Source organism: Cyprinodon tularosa, unplaced genomic scaffold (assembly GCF_016077235.1).
Source record: "Cyprinodon tularosa strain WSP-4 unplaced genomic scaffold, ASM1607723v1 ctg33, whole genome shotgun sequence".
In the NCBI taxonomy this organism is placed as follows: Eukaryota; Metazoa; Chordata; class Actinopteri; order Cyprinodontiformes; family Cyprinodontidae; genus Cyprinodon; species Cyprinodon tularosa.
This window is the reverse complement of record NW_024039041.1, coordinates 715001-730403: the sequence shown is the minus strand read 5'-3', so window position 1 is coordinate 730403 and position 15403 is coordinate 715001. Positions and strand designations below refer to the sequence as shown.

At 36.5% G+C, this 15403-nt stretch overlaps 1 protein-coding gene across 2 annotated transcripts; it reads right to left on the bottom strand.

Annotated features, from left to right (window-relative positions):
* Positions 1-864: 864 nt before the first annotated feature.
* Positions 865-13964, bottom strand: hhatlb (hedgehog acyltransferase like, b). Of its 2 annotated transcripts, none has more exons than XM_038293735.1 (12): positions 13763-13964; positions 9009-9126; positions 7672-7733; positions 7482-7595; positions 6748-6942; positions 6461-6670; positions 4051-4222; positions 3757-3901; positions 3650-3685; positions 3375-3576; positions 3160-3301; positions 865-1446 (listed from the first exon to the last, which is right to left on the bottom strand). In XM_038293735.1, the coding sequence occupies exons 2-12, from the start codon at positions 9112-9114 to the stop codon at positions 1244-1246; spliced, it is 1587 nt and encodes a 528-aa protein (XP_038149663.1). In that variant the 5' UTR covers positions 9115-9126; positions 13763-13964; the 3' UTR covers positions 865-1243. The 2 variants fall into 2 exon arrangements, with proteins under 2 accessions (XP_038149663.1, XP_038149662.1); XM_038293734.1 differs by having other exon boundaries at positions 9009-9138; positions 13763-13963.
* Between the last annotated feature and the right edge of the window lie 1439 nt (positions 13965-15403).

Here is a 15403-nt window from a genome sequence, read left to right as displayed (position 1 = left end):
CTGAGCATGCGTGGGTTCTCTATGGGTACTCCAGCTTCCTCCCACAGTCCAAAAACATGACTTTTTCCTAGCTATAACAAACTGCTGACCTGTCCAGGGTGTATCCAACCTCTCACCTGTACACTGCCGGAGATAGGCCGCAACCCTGACAAGGACTAAGCTAAATTGGATGGATGGAAAGTTGTTAATTTCAAAAGTTTGTTAAGCTCAGTTCATTTTTAATGATGCTGAAACCTGAACTAAACAACTGAATCAAACCCCATCTCCCTCTAAAACTAGTTACCTCTATTATTATTTTAGGTTTTTATTTTAAATTTTATTAGTGTAATAGCCAATTTTTAACCCAAATTGATCTGTTTCAGTAAACCCTTTAGTGTTTTTTTCATATGAAGACCAAACATTTGGATCTTCTATGTTTTTGCTCCCACAGGAAGTGTCTTTGTGGTTTTAAGCAGCTGGTCTTGGTGCTAGTTATCACCGGACACAAATATTGATCTGACCTTTTTCATTGTCAAAACCCTTTTAATGACAAATGCTTTTTTTCCAACTGGCAGCTCATTAGGATTTTTCTTGCTCTCTAAAGATGACCTCTGTGTCTTTACCATGTTCACAAACTGTAGTGCTTTACAGTCTTTAAATCTTCCTCAAAACGTTCAAATTAATTGTTCATCTGGAAAATTAACCCCTGCCTCTTTGTCAAGTCCTCCACAGGTTAATCCCCAAGCAGTACTGAGATACATCTTTCCATCTATTCTGAAGAAAAGGTTCCCAACAGCATGATTCTGCCACCACTATGCTCCGGTGTGGGTGTGGTATATTGTTAGTTTAGTCCACACATTGCATTTGTCCCCGGCAAAACACTTGTAAGGTTAATAGGGTTTAATTTAGTTGTACTTTTTACAAGAACAAATAAAACCTCTTCATGTAAACTTACAGCCATATATTGCTTTTCTTATATTGTAATGATGAGCATCAGAAAGTCAGTGCTTTTTTTTAAACAAGACATCTTTATAAATCCAGGACTATACATCATGTTACATTGAGTAAATGCTTTTATTAACTTTGAACCATCTGTTACATCTATCATGACATCTAAATTTACCATCTGTAAATACAATCATTTGTATTTACAACCACTCTGGGTTCATTCAAAATTGTTCTGCTGTAAAAGCTAAGTGGGACATAATGAAGCTTCCAATACTCTTATATAGATGGTTTGTTCATCTCTGAATGGAGAATTTTATTACTCTGCTTTCTCCTTGCTGGGATCGGCCACTGGCTGTGGAGCAGGAGTGGGAGGACTGGGGGCTGTGGTGGCATTAGGAGGCGGGGCAGGAGGAAGTGGATCAGGGTCATCAATGAGGGCCTGTCTCCTCTCACGCTCCTTGATCACTTGAATCAGGCAGTAGGTCACAAACATGACGATGATAGTAGTTATAGGAAAGCCTAAAGGAAGGAGTTACAAATAATTACAAATAAAAATAATTACAGAAAAAAAAAAATAATAATAATAATATATATATATATATATATATATATATATATATATATATATATATATGTATGTATAAAAATATATTAAAAAAAGAAAAACTAGAGATGCACATAGATACTGGCGAGTCCCTGAAATTGGTTTGAATTTCCAAATGAAAATCTGGGTTCCTGATTGGTTACAGGCTGCCAAAATAATTGAATCTCATCTTTTTACAATGAGAGAACACATAGCTACCAGAGACCCTATAAGGGTAAGGAGAATGGATGGTAATTGTAGTGGTAACTGGTTATTGTTTTCCTTGGACATTTAATACAGCTGTAGTAGTAAAAAAAATAGCTGTCTATACCAGTATGTGTATTTACATTAAACTGTCCATTAAACTTGGCAAACTAAACTGGTGCTAGTTTCAGCTGATGGATCTTGCTGGATTTCTAAATGTTGGCAGCCTTTTGGAAATCTGAGTTTAAAGTTGAGGGTCTGCATACTCTGGAATAAAGGTACAATGTATGTGAGATTTAGCCTTCCCCCTGCTCTGCCAGTCAATCGCAAAGACTGTAAGACGATTCTGATAAGTGTGGCTGCATGGAAACAAAAAAAGATAACTGATGAGAGGTAAATAAAATTATATTTAAACCTGTTTTATTACCTCATATTTTTAGCAATAGTCGTGATTATTTGGGTGACTTTATCAGGCCTTTTTGCACCAATATAACAACTGGCAAAGCCTGTAGTCCCCATGTAAAGGAATGGGCAACAGCCCCCTGCAAGAGGCATGAGGAATATTGCATTTTGATCCAAACAGATGAGGGCAGATTCTTGCTTATTATTATTATTTTACCTTCCTTTATTTTGTGGCACTGGGTGCAAGAATGAAAGTTCTATGATCTATCAGCTATTCCCCATCATGTTTTTCCTTAAAACAGGCCGCTCCATCATGCCGATCCGATTTTCTCTGAATATTTTATCCCCGCTTTTCATTTATGGCAGTGCTTACAGCAGATTTGTAATGAAGCATGAGAAGCTGGTCCACTTGTTGATCATGTTAGGAAGCTTCACTGTTTGCATAACATAGAACTCATAGTATTCATCTTTTCCTAAGCGGAGAAATGTGTGCCCTATTACTTACACTCATTTTTGAAGCTTTGCATAAAAAAAAATCTGTGAGATTGGAAACCATCCTTGACTAAATAAAATGGACTTTGATGAGCTAAACCATTGTATTAATCTGTTTAGGAGGATTGCTTAGGGTCAGCATTCCATTGCTTGTGTCCAAGCTTGAGCTTGATGGGTCTCTCCTGCTGCAAAATATTTATACAAAATGCACAAGGAGGTCCTTGCACAGCATAACGAACTGAAAAAAGATCCCTGTTGTTGACACAGACAATCCTGTTTACATTTATTAAAGGATAACTAGGCTATTAAAAAAAACAAAAAACAAAGATATTTTGCTATTTAAAAATGTCCTTCCCCAAAGCAACTTTTTTCTTGTTTTTTCTCTCCAACAGTGTGAAGTTATATTTTCTTCTGGATGCTGAAGAAATATTTTGGCAGCTGTAAATTCTAGTTCTTTAACAGAAACTGGAATGTTCCACAATAATCAGAAGTTCAAAGCCTAACAAAAACTGGGCCCCGATTGGAGCATATCCATGAAAAACTGAGATCACCTTTGAGAAGCAGCCGTTTGGCGACCAACTTTACGAAGTCCAAACTGCTCAGAGCCATAAGATTGAACAGCACAATGCACCAGAAGTTGAATGAGTTGAAGATTGCTCTTATGCGGCGGGACATTGCCTCCGACATTGCCATCTGTAAGGAAAACATGATCAACACCTTCTTTAATTATCCAGAAATAAAAGGGGAATAAAAAGAAATAACCAACCTCAAAGGATGCAAATGGCTCCATGGAGAAGACCTTAGCAGCCCACAGCTCAAAGTTCAAACCAAAGCAGTTGAAGGAAGCCCAGAATAGGACTGTTTCACAGGGGCCCAACCAGAGGATGGCCACACCATACGTGCAAAGTGTTGCCACCAGCTCCTCTACCATATTGTCATGCTTTCCACCAAGATAATCATAAATATACCTGAGGAAAGAAAACCCATCAGAATCTCCAACATCCAGCATGACTAAAATAGTGAATAATCTATAGAGCTTACTTGCACAACCAATCATTGATCCCTCTGTCAAAATGCCTAAAAAAAGAAAACAGTTTCATTACCTGAAATCCTGTCATCAGCTCTTCAGCTTCAAATCCAGAACTTACGTTTCAGAGAACACATAGAGCATGGTGATGCACTTTGGTGGTTTGGGCGGGTCCAGATGATCCAGTCTGGACACGGTGTTGATGACTCCAAACATGACAGCGGCTTTTACCCAGTCATAGACCAGGTTGATGTAGGCCAGACCAACTGCAAACATGCAGGTGCATTGATTCTGATAATAAACTCAGTCTTTAAAACCTGAAATATCCCTTAAGATTTTTTTTTATTTTGTAAACAAAACAAAAACAAAAAACCACGCATACCTTTAAATTTAGATAAATTAGTGTGGTACCTACCCAGAGCCCAGTCAGAGAGGTGCTTCAGCAGCTTTATATCAGTGGGGATGGTGAGGATGTACATGAAGTGAAAGAGGACATCCACTACGAGGACGACTCCCAAATGGATCACACCCTGCAAGCTGATGTTCCACATCTCCCACTCTTTTCTGCTCAGGTCAGACTTATTGACCTGCAAAGAGCAGCAGTGTTATGTCACAACTTGTCTTGTATAGTCGTGAGAGAATATAAGGCGACCTGCTGGAGTTCCCACACACTTTGATCAATTCAAATTTTTTCGTCATATTGAATGACAAACTTCAATGGATATATTATATATGTAAACATGAAGTAAGAGGAGAATAAAATTATGATAAAAGAAATATTGTGAAAGTAATGTATGCACATCTGATGATTTGTCTATTCTTTGTAAAATGGCTCAACCTCAGAAGATGGAGATAAACTTAAAAAATCAGTTGTAAAAAAGTCATGACACAATTTTTTGGGCTGTAGTTTGATTGGGTCAATATTATCCTACCTTTTGTTGTTTCTCACCCTTTGTCTTCAGTGATTATTGTCCTTTAAGTTTTACATTTCTCTCAAAGAACTGTTAATTATCCATTTATTTTTGGCACTGAGAGTGGCAGCAGGGAAATCCCTAAAAACTAGCTGGTCCAAAGGTCCTCTTGTCTCAACATCTCACTGCAGATCAAGCCCTTTGATTCCTTCTTAAAAGGCAAATCCCATATTTAGCTCAATCCAACTGTGCTCAGACTGATGTGCAGTATAGGTTTTCTCACTAAAGGACACGGCTTTGACAACCATGAAGCTCAGATCTTGTACAGATCTGGTTTGAAAGGCAGTTAAGGATGCCATTTTTGTGAAATCATAAATGCAAACAATGAGGGGGGGGGGGGGGGGGGGGGGGGGGTTGTATTTCGATTGTTGTACATTATAGATGACCAAGTACTCAACTTACCAAACAACGATAATGCAAAAGAAGTGGCTGACTGATTTGCATATTATTTGTTATATTTTCAGAAGGATGGGCTCTGTCTACAGGTTGCTGTAGTGCAGGGGTCTGCACCTGTGGCTCCAGAGGAAAAAGCTTTGGACCTTTAACAATGGCTGAAAGTATAATGAACCAACTAATGGTTTTAAATATAGTATTTTTAACAAATAGCATTCTTACAAGCTTTATCAGACGTTTTAAAGAAAAATTTAATCTAATTTTCACTACAGAATAACATTCAGATTTGTTTAAAATCAGGGATGTGTTTTTTAGATCTGTATTTCTTGTGATTAACTTATTTTTACATATAATATCCTACAAAGCAAAATCTAAAATCATTGCTTTCTACTTATAAAACGTTCATGTTTTGTCCTCATTTAAAGAAAAATCAAAATGCCATTAAACTGTTGTGTAAAATGGAAATAAATTACCTATTGCAGATATTTAACATAAATGATAAGTTGTGTTTCATTTACAGGCCTTGTAATAGTTGCAGCTTTAAACGATTTCTATTTAACTGAGGTTAAATGGCACTTAGTGCGAGCAGCCAGAGTTAACAAAGACTCCTTTATAGGTGTCAAAACATTTTTGTTGTCTTGTTGTCTTGGATTTAAGCCTTTTTGTGTTTTTTGTAACATTATACATTTTCAATATAGGTATCACGTTAAATTTTAGTATTTTCTTTGTCTTCAATAAAAGCCAGATTGAGGAAAAAATTACTTATATCCTCCTGACACGTCTAATCATCCAAACTATAAATTTCTGTTGCTCCCCCATTTCTGTTGTCTCTTACATCTCTCGTTATTCTTATCTTTGCTAAATGTCTATTAATTTCTACTTGTGTCATTCTCTGTTTACACATGGATTGAACATTGAGACAGTTAAATCCTGTTATTTTTACATCCTTAACCCTGCTTTAAACCTCTCCAGAACTTTCCCTGACCCATCTTCATGTTCTGGATTTAAACTGAGTTAAATTAAACACAAAGGGATTTTATTAACTCCCAAAAGCAGTTGGATGCACTGGATTTTATTTAGGGTTGAGAGTTTAAAAGATGAAAACTTCCAATGCAAGTAACATGTTTTAGATTTTATTATTACAATAAGAAAGCTAAGAATGCTTTTCCTTCTACTTCATAATGCCCTTTGCAAGTCATTGTATAGGGCTGAAAAACACATCAGTGGCTGTTTGCAAGGACAAAAGATTAGATCAATACAAAGCAAACCTTTATAGAATGTATAATTCTTGTAACCTTAAGTTTTGAGTTGCTGGATAATACTTACTATAAGCAGAAATATAAACTGGCCCTCATTTTAGCAAACAGCGCCATCTAGTGCAGCATCTAGAAACTATCCCTAAACCCTCCAGCTGTTGGGTGATTGTGGTTCAACTGAAAAGATTGAACTGGCTTCACTCACTTGTCCATAAAATTTGTCGAAGGTCATGATGGGTCCAAAGTAGAAGAAAGGCAGGTAAAAGTTGTATTTGAGTAGCTCCAGGATGTTGTAGTTCCCTTCTTTCCTTTCACAGTTTTCCAAAGCAAAGCTCATGCAGCGCATGATAGTGAACCCACAGCCACCGTAAAAGAGGACATGCCGCAGCTCAAATTCTCCTTCCACAAAACCTGCCTGTGTGGAGAAAGGTACAGTGATACTACACACCCATGATGAGAAGAAAAAGACTCAAAGTTTGACAGCTTTTTCACCTGCCAGGAGACAAAGGGTTCACACTTGAACGTGGCCAGGGTGCAGAGGCCAGCAACAAAGCAGAGCCAGCGGATTTTCACTAAGGAGATGCTGTAGAGCAGGATACAGTGGGACAGCATGAGGGAGACATAGGTCCAACCCATGCTGGTCCATACGGCCAGCAGACCATACACCATGTAAACCAAGGACCTGTACTGTAGGAGACATATTACACAGTGAGGCTATTTCACTTTGAAATTAAGGTTCTAGAAAGTCAGATTTTTGTTACTGTGGTTTCCCTCGTTATCTAACAAGTCCCTCCATATAGAAAGTGAAAAAAATATGGATGTCCCAATCCGATATCAATATTGGATATCAGTTTTTATGTTAGGCAAAAAAATTATATCGGATTTTTATATGGGTCAGTTGTTTTCCTACCTTTTGTTGTTGGTTTTTGTTCCCTGTTTTGGTAATATTACTTTATCACACCTTCTATACCATTATACAGTATAAAATTGTATGATTCATGCTAATATTGCATCAGGTCAATATCGGTATCGGCCAAATCTCAAAGCTGCAATATCGGTATCTTATCAGAATTGAAAGTTTTATCAGGACACCCCTTGAAAATAATCAGTTAAATTTTATTTTGTTTATCACTTTTCCTATCTGCTCATAAAATCAACCACTCATGATCTGTAGTAGTTAAAATGATAAAAGAAAGATTAAAAATTATTATTTATGTTTACACTACCTGAGGTGCGAGCATAGAGCAGATTTTGGCGAAGAGCACATGACCAGAGAGGGCAAACAGGATGTGATCTCTGTAGGTGGAAAACCACATCATCCACTCAAAATCTGCCGTGTCCTGTAGGCCACAGGGTAAAATAAAGATCAATAAGACAACTTATTGCATCTCTGTTAATTATAACAATATGTCTTACCATTTTTCTCCCAAAGTATCCAGGTCTCACACTGGCTTTGAATGTCTTTCTGTTTACATTGGCTAAAAAAAATAACAGAAGGGAAGAATAAAGTATATAATTGAGATAAAGAATGTTTTATTTAATACTACAAATGTGATGACAAATATAAGTTTTTCTTGTTTTACATATAAAAATGCATTTGCATTAGACTGAAACGGATATAGGTTCAACAGAGAGCCGTTTTCTTTGTGTCCTTGTTATATTAATAGTGACACCCGATCTCCTGAGCATGCTCTGCATTGCTGCTACGACCCTCATACCGCCACATGTGGATCCTGCACATTAGTCTGTCTGAAAATCATCTCCCTTTATGCAGTTTGATTAAGCTGATTTTATTTAGTTTCATATTACATAGTAACCTCACTTTAAATATTTATAGCGAGTGCTTGAAGTTACCCTTACATAAATTCTTTTTTTTAATCTTTTTTTTTTTTTTTTTTTTACATTTGTGTCATCAGTAAAGTAACCATTTTCCTATTTTAATGTGTATTGTATTTTTTATTACCCATAAAACTTCCCTCTCTTAATTTCATTAGTTCTAACTCTGATTTTGTTCTCTGTTGGCCAACAAGCTACCCTTTACACCAATGTAATTTGTTTTTGGTTTTTTTTGGTAGCATTTGGTAGCAACAGTTTAAAAAATGCATGACATAATCTTTATATATTGTGTATCCTCCTGCTGTCTGTTAAATTTCCACAGAAAACTCTTCTGCGTGCATCATTAGCGCCTATGTATGACTGTTTATCATAGATTTCTTATTCATACAGTAGATTGGTTTGCTTGAACTTTTGGCCTTTTTGAACATTTTTGTTAAACAACAAGTTTAAAAAAGAACATATAATTCAGTTTTATTTGTGCACTTATGATGACCAATTAGTTTTTATTTCATGTTTAGGCTAAAAAAAATAAAAAATAACTTTATATTAAATAAAACCAAAATAATTAAGTCAGTCAATGAGGAGTTTTTTTATTTCTTAAATAAATGTTCATGTTTCATGCATTAAAATGAGACACTAAATGTAACACTGCTTTGGTTTACTGAAGCCCTCCTGGTCAAAGACACAGACAAGGGATTTTACATCCTGTTAAAAAGAATCCTAAAAAATTGGTACATTGACTTTAAACTACAAAACAGCACAGACAACCTAGTAAGGTCTTACATTTTCATGAAAGCTGTACATTTCCATATTTTTTTTTTTTATTAATGTTCTCAACACAACTTTAAATCTTGTCAAATATCCTCTCAGCACCATCCTGTCTTTGGTCGGACACAAGAGCCCCTCTGCATACTTACAGCTTGACACTTCAAAGATCCAGCCGGCTGCCCAGAACATGGCCAGGCACAGCACGGTGTTGTAGAAGTAGATCTCATACTTGGGGAGAGCAGCTTTGATCCCCATGATGATGAAAAGCTTTGGAGGCCGCTAACAAGATAAAAACAACACAGTCAATGCAGCTCACTTTTTTTCTTTTTAGATAACATTATCCCCCTGAAATGCTTACAAAGATAATATAGATAAGATACAATATGGCTGCAAACCCCTCTACAATCCCCTGGTTTCTGTTGTTTTATGCCTTTTATGGATTGGTTTCAGAGGCAACAACTAATTTCTAAAACTGACAAAGATTACTTATGTAAATACAAAAAACAAGTAAAATAATTTCTAAAACAAGCAAAATATGTATAGAATAAAGCATGTCCTGTCTGACCACAATAACGAGGCTGAAAAGCTTCTCAAAAATAAACGGACAAAAAAAGAAACTGCCATGCTCCGATTAAAAGGAAATTTATGGGCTTGGATGAAACAGTCATAACCTGGAGAAGAACATAAAGCTGTTTTTCTTCAAGGCTTTGGGACTTCAGTATGGAGAGTGGATCAGTGACTGAGTTCACAAAACAACCAAGGACAACATCTAATGACCTTATTTACCTCAGTTAAGGATAAAATTTAACAATATGAAAGAGAAGTTCTAAGGATAAATCTAGTGTTGACAAAAAGAATACAATGTGCAATTTCACATTCCCCAAAAGACATTATGATTCCTCCCCCAAAGACTTTTGTGAAATTATTCTGTGGGAGACCATCATAGATTTACAGAAAGATAAATACCCACAATGGAAAATGTTTTAGGTTTACTGGTCTAGGACTGTTTCTCTGTTTTAGAACCTGACCAAACTGATGGAACCCCAGATTTACGGTAATTTTTTTTTTTTTTTTTTTTATAGAAAATCCTTAGAGTCAACATCTGGCCTTCAGTATATGAACTTACCTGGAGTATACAGCTGTGCAGTCCAACCCCGATTAACCCAGACAAATATAAATGTTGTCATCTGGCCTAGTCAAAGTCTGAGGTTGAATCTAATAGAAAAGGGCTATATGTTCTTCAATGTGGCTTAATAAAAATTCTATGGACCAAATTTCCTCCACAGAGAGAGAGAAAAAAATTGAAGTATTGAAGTACAATTCAATGAAATATTTAATTGTAGTTATCACCACCAAGGGGGTAATTGTATTTTCACATAAAGTCATTTTGATTTGGAATGTTTTCCCCAAGTAACAATTATTTAAAAACTGAATTTTGTATTTAATTTTCTTTTTTTTTATGTCAACAATTAAGATGTGTTTGATAATCTGAAAGATTTAAGTGTGGCCAAAAAAAAAAAAAATGTCACACCTCTGTAGTTTTGAACTTGGGAACAAAGTTTTAAATCAATCTTTTACCGTTCTAATTAAAGGCTATGATATAGGCCTTGCCTTCAGACAACCCTCCCACAACCTGTACCTTTAACCTGCTGTGTTCCATTCGCCTCAGATCATAGGTGAACCAAACATCCACCCTTTCATTTTTCCAGTAAGCCTATCTATCACTTCCAACATTTTCAGATAAATGAAAACATAGGAATGTTCACCAAGGCAAAATTCCAGTTGCATGATTTTCTGGTTTTGCACAGTCTTCCTAACGACCGAGATGTGCACAGGTAGTTAACACACCTGAAGGCTTTCTGCTCGTCAAATCATTAGTTAAGGCAGCAGCACATTTATAGACTTTTTTTTTACTCTCTTAGCAAAACTGCTTCTCTAATAAACTAATAATATATATTTTCTCTCAAAATGATGATATATTCAGCTAAATGTTTACATGTCTGGCCACTCCCCCCACCTGTCCTCTTAAAATAAACAGATCCTTTCCAGCCTCATCAGGTGTTTAATTAAGATAATGCTGAGTTCCAGTACCACGGACATCAGATGATGACGTCATTTTATTCCCATAAAGTCCTTCTATTTGAACCAGGATCTGGTGAGGAACAACTGTAACACTACAGCTGTTCCTTCCTGGTGCAGGACACAAAGCTGGAGGAACCCATTCATCCCAGCAGCCATCAGGCTCTTCAGAAAATAGTACTTGGATGCATTCAGTGATTCATCAAAACCTATATATGATAACATATTGTTCTGGATATATATAGCTGAATCTGCTTTTTACTTTCTCGACCTTGATTGTTCACCTCTGTGCATACCCAATGTCTCTCTATCCCAGTTAGATATTTAAAGGTTGACTTGTGATCCAAAATGGGCTGTTTGGTAATTAAACAATTACAAAAAAAAAAAAAAACTAAAAAGCAATGCTGAGGATCCTAGTCACTGTAGCCAGCTAAGGAAACCTTGTATGGTGTGGTATTGGTGCCATAACCCTGTGCAGCATATTAAAAAAACCAATTGGACAGAGCTCCAACAGTGCCATCAGCTCAAAACTAGCAGAAATCAGTGGGACCTATAGGCACACCCATCTACTGGCTGGTGAAGTCTGGCAAGAAAGTGATTTTCCATGGAGAGTTACAGTCAAAAGGCCAAACCTCCAGCATGGAAACAAATTCCAAGTCACCAAACGATGCACAAAAATATAACAAATGTAATTCAGAAAAATGGCAGCAGTTGCTCTGGACAGATGAGTTTAATGTAATAATTTTGGTTGTTGCAGAAGGTAATGTTTTTAATCAAAGGGCTGGAGAGCAGTACAGTGAGTATTCATAGTGAGAAATGGTGAAAGGTTGCTTGCAAGTTTGGAGCTGCCCATTTTTTCTGCACATGGAGTCAGAGATTTAATCAGGATTAACTGTGCTTAAAGCTGAGAAATACACTTCCATAATGTACCATCAGGAAGGTGTATGAATGGCCCCAAGTTTATTCTGCAGCAGGACGACAACCCTATCATCAGCGCAAAGATAACCAAGAAAACCTAAAAGTAATGGCATCATCTGGGATTACACAAGAGATAGAAGAATTCCAGAAGCCTACATCTGCATATTTATGGTTAGTCCTCCAAGATGGAACAACCTACCCATCTAAACCTCCAAAAACGATGTTAATATCTACCCAAAGGTACTGATTCAGCATAGAAGTCAGTAGTTGCACCAGATACTGATCTAGATTTAGATTTTTACTTGGTTCGTTCAATGCATTTCTTTAAATGTATCAATACACTTTTTTTTTTTTTTTTTTTTTTTTTAGTATTTTTTGTTTTGTTTCTATCACTTTTTTATATCAGGAGAGGACATTTTCACAGTACTGTGTGCACAAGCAGCATGGACAACTGTTGTTTTACAAACCTTTTACGTGAAGCAAAACAGGGACAGGAACCAGCAGGGGCCAGTACCCTTCTGCTGGTTGTAGCTCCTTTACAAAAGACATAAATATATTGTAAAGGCTAATATGCACTGGTACAGAGACCGCAAATGTTCGGTGCCTTGGAGCAATTTCTTTTTTTTTTCTGAATCACGTTTTTATTTTAACAAAGATTTCAAAATTCAACTGTTGCATTTTTAGATTTAGTCATATTAACATGTGATCCCCTATATCTAAAGATAATAGAGCAGAAAATGTCTCTTTGGTTCATTTAATATTTCAAACAATCTATTTTTGGTTCCATTCTTTTGCTCAGAGCCTCCATGAACAAACACCGGCTCCACCCTGCCCCCCCTGATAAATTTGGTCTAGAACCACTACTGACAAGTACCACAACATCTGATTGAACTATTGACAAAAATCACATTACACAATGCTGTCATAGAAACTTAGGTTAACAGACAAAGCTGCAACTCTTTATCCAGAGACATAGTGTAGATTTTACAGATGGTTTATCCCCTGAATCTTTACACTTATATTGCATCACTGTTTTTCAGTATGCACCTCCATCCAACAACAACAGAGGTCACATCTCAGATATTTACTTTTTCTTACATGTAATATTCTAAGCTGGTTGACAGTTGCTTTTTGTATCTCTGCTTCTGTCTCCTTGAACCCCAGTCGGCCTCTGCAGATGGCCGCTCACACTGAGCCTGGTTCTGCTGGAGTTTTCTTCCTGTTAAAAGGGAGTTTTTCCTCTCCACTGTCGCTACAAGCATGCTTCGTATGAGGGATTGCTGAAGAGTCAATGAATCCTCGCAATCAGCTGGTTTTCCTTAGATAGAAAACTTTGAACCAATCTGACTGTATGATCTGGTTGATTTCGTCTCTGTAAAGTGCCTTTAGATGACGTGTTGTGAATTAGTGCTTTATAAAAAGCATTTGCTGAAAGTCAAAACTATAAAAAAAACGAACAAAAATAAACAATTGTAATACATCTACATATTAGCTTTACACTTTAAAAATAAGTACTGACATAAATTAACTTTAGTAGTTTAATTCTAATTCTTAGAGCTGCATAGAAAGAGGAACAAAGAGTCTAATGACAGGTCCGGTTAACATACTCATTACAATAGGGACAGTGTAGAGTATCAACAAAGTGCAGCTGTCTGCTATTTTTAACCAGGCAGCTCCACACCAGTGAATTCATATTCTGTAGCTGCCTTTAAAAGCAGGAATGCATGGTGCACAAAGATACTGAGCTCATGCTGCTTTCTAAGCGATCACTTTGAATTCCATTTTCAGTGAAAAAGCCTAAATGTTAAGTTAACCCTCCTCCCCTGTTCAGTCTCTACATTGTCCTTTCAGACCCCCTGCTGTTAAAATTCCGCACAGTTCAGTTTGCACCTGTTGTGATACTGACCTTGAGTCCAGCGGTCAAGAGTCCAAAGAAGTTTCCCTCTAAAGGTTGTGTTGCTCAAATAGATCAAAGCACCAAATGCCACAAAAAAAGGAGAAATAACAAAGGAGAGAAATGTAAACTTTAATGTTTGCTGTTCATCCACAGAGCGCAGGGTGGACGGTGGGTCCCACTGACTCCCGGAGAGGGAGCTGCCACTGGTTAAAGGTGACATGATGTATTTATACTTTGACCAGTGACAGCGGGGGTGGGACAGAATAGCACTTCTATATCAGTAGAATAGACTGTCAATTGAGCATCATCTTTCGAGCACTACCCCCTTCCTTTCTTGTTAGTATTTTTAAAGCAGTGCAGTACATTGTTATAGTGCCCCAAGTTTGGTACTTTCTAAAGCCAACTTTGTCTCTATGAGGGTTTTTCATCCTGTTAGTTTTGCCCATTTCTCGAGGCTCCAACATGCTCCTTTATGTGTGCTGCTAATCACTTTCCAAAACTTTGAAAACACTAAAAAGGTAGAAAACCCCTATTCAATGAATAAATTATTAGAAGGTAAGTTGCCTTGTTGAAAATAATTTTTTGTTAAATATTTACAAATTTCCAATTCTATATTCTCATATTTTTTTCAACTTCCAAAAAGAGGGCATGTCTTTATTAATCCATAGGGTTATGAAAAATGCAACAAATACAAAAGTAAAGGCCATTAGTTCATATTTTTTTTAGAGAATTGTCGGTATTCTTTTGAAAAAGGAAAAAAATGTGAAGATTAGTTTTGGAGAGAAAAATTTGTGGAAGCTGGACAAAACTAAAGTTTGCAGGGAGATCCTCTACATCTGTCACAAACATCTGATTTAGGAAAACTCCTGCTGGTTTCATCTTTGAATAAGGACATATTAATACAACTTTAAACTCTCAGGATCAAGTGAGCAAAAATAAGTGTTTGTGATTTATTTTGTTGCTAAAAATCCCACAAATATTGAAAGACCAATCCTAATTCGTGCTTGCATTTTTCTTTTGTGCTACTGTATTTATAACCATCATGATGGAAAAACAGATTTAAGATGAGTGACTTTTGAGGGATTAAGAGTTCACCCTGTGATTGCCCACACAAAATTAGGGAAGTCAGGGAACAAAATTTCCTCACAGCTTCTTGCATTAGAGGTTGACAGATTGTATTTGGTAGCCAGATGTGGAAGGGAGAAGAGGACACACGCTTTATAGAAAAAATATTAAAATAGTCAAGTTCCTTTTAATGCCAAAAGGAAACTGTCACATCAGTAAGTACAGATTTTCTTTTTTTTTTAAAGTGGGCTTAAGACTGTAGGAGCAGAGTGTATGTATGTGTATATATACTGTATATATATATTGCATGTTTATTGAGAATAACCACAGCATTGCATGTAAAACCTGGGGGTTATGTAATTGGACCAGTGGAAAAAAGCAGACAAACTGATCTCATTTAATAATTTAAAGCCCCTGCATTTATTCTTATATCAATATATTAGAATATTTCAGTCATGCATCTTTTACTTGCCGAAATTAGTGACATTAATACCCTTTTCCACAAGAGCTTAATGTTTAAGTCTAGCTAATCAGAATGAATATATATATACACTCACCAGCCACTTTATTAGGTACACCTGTCCA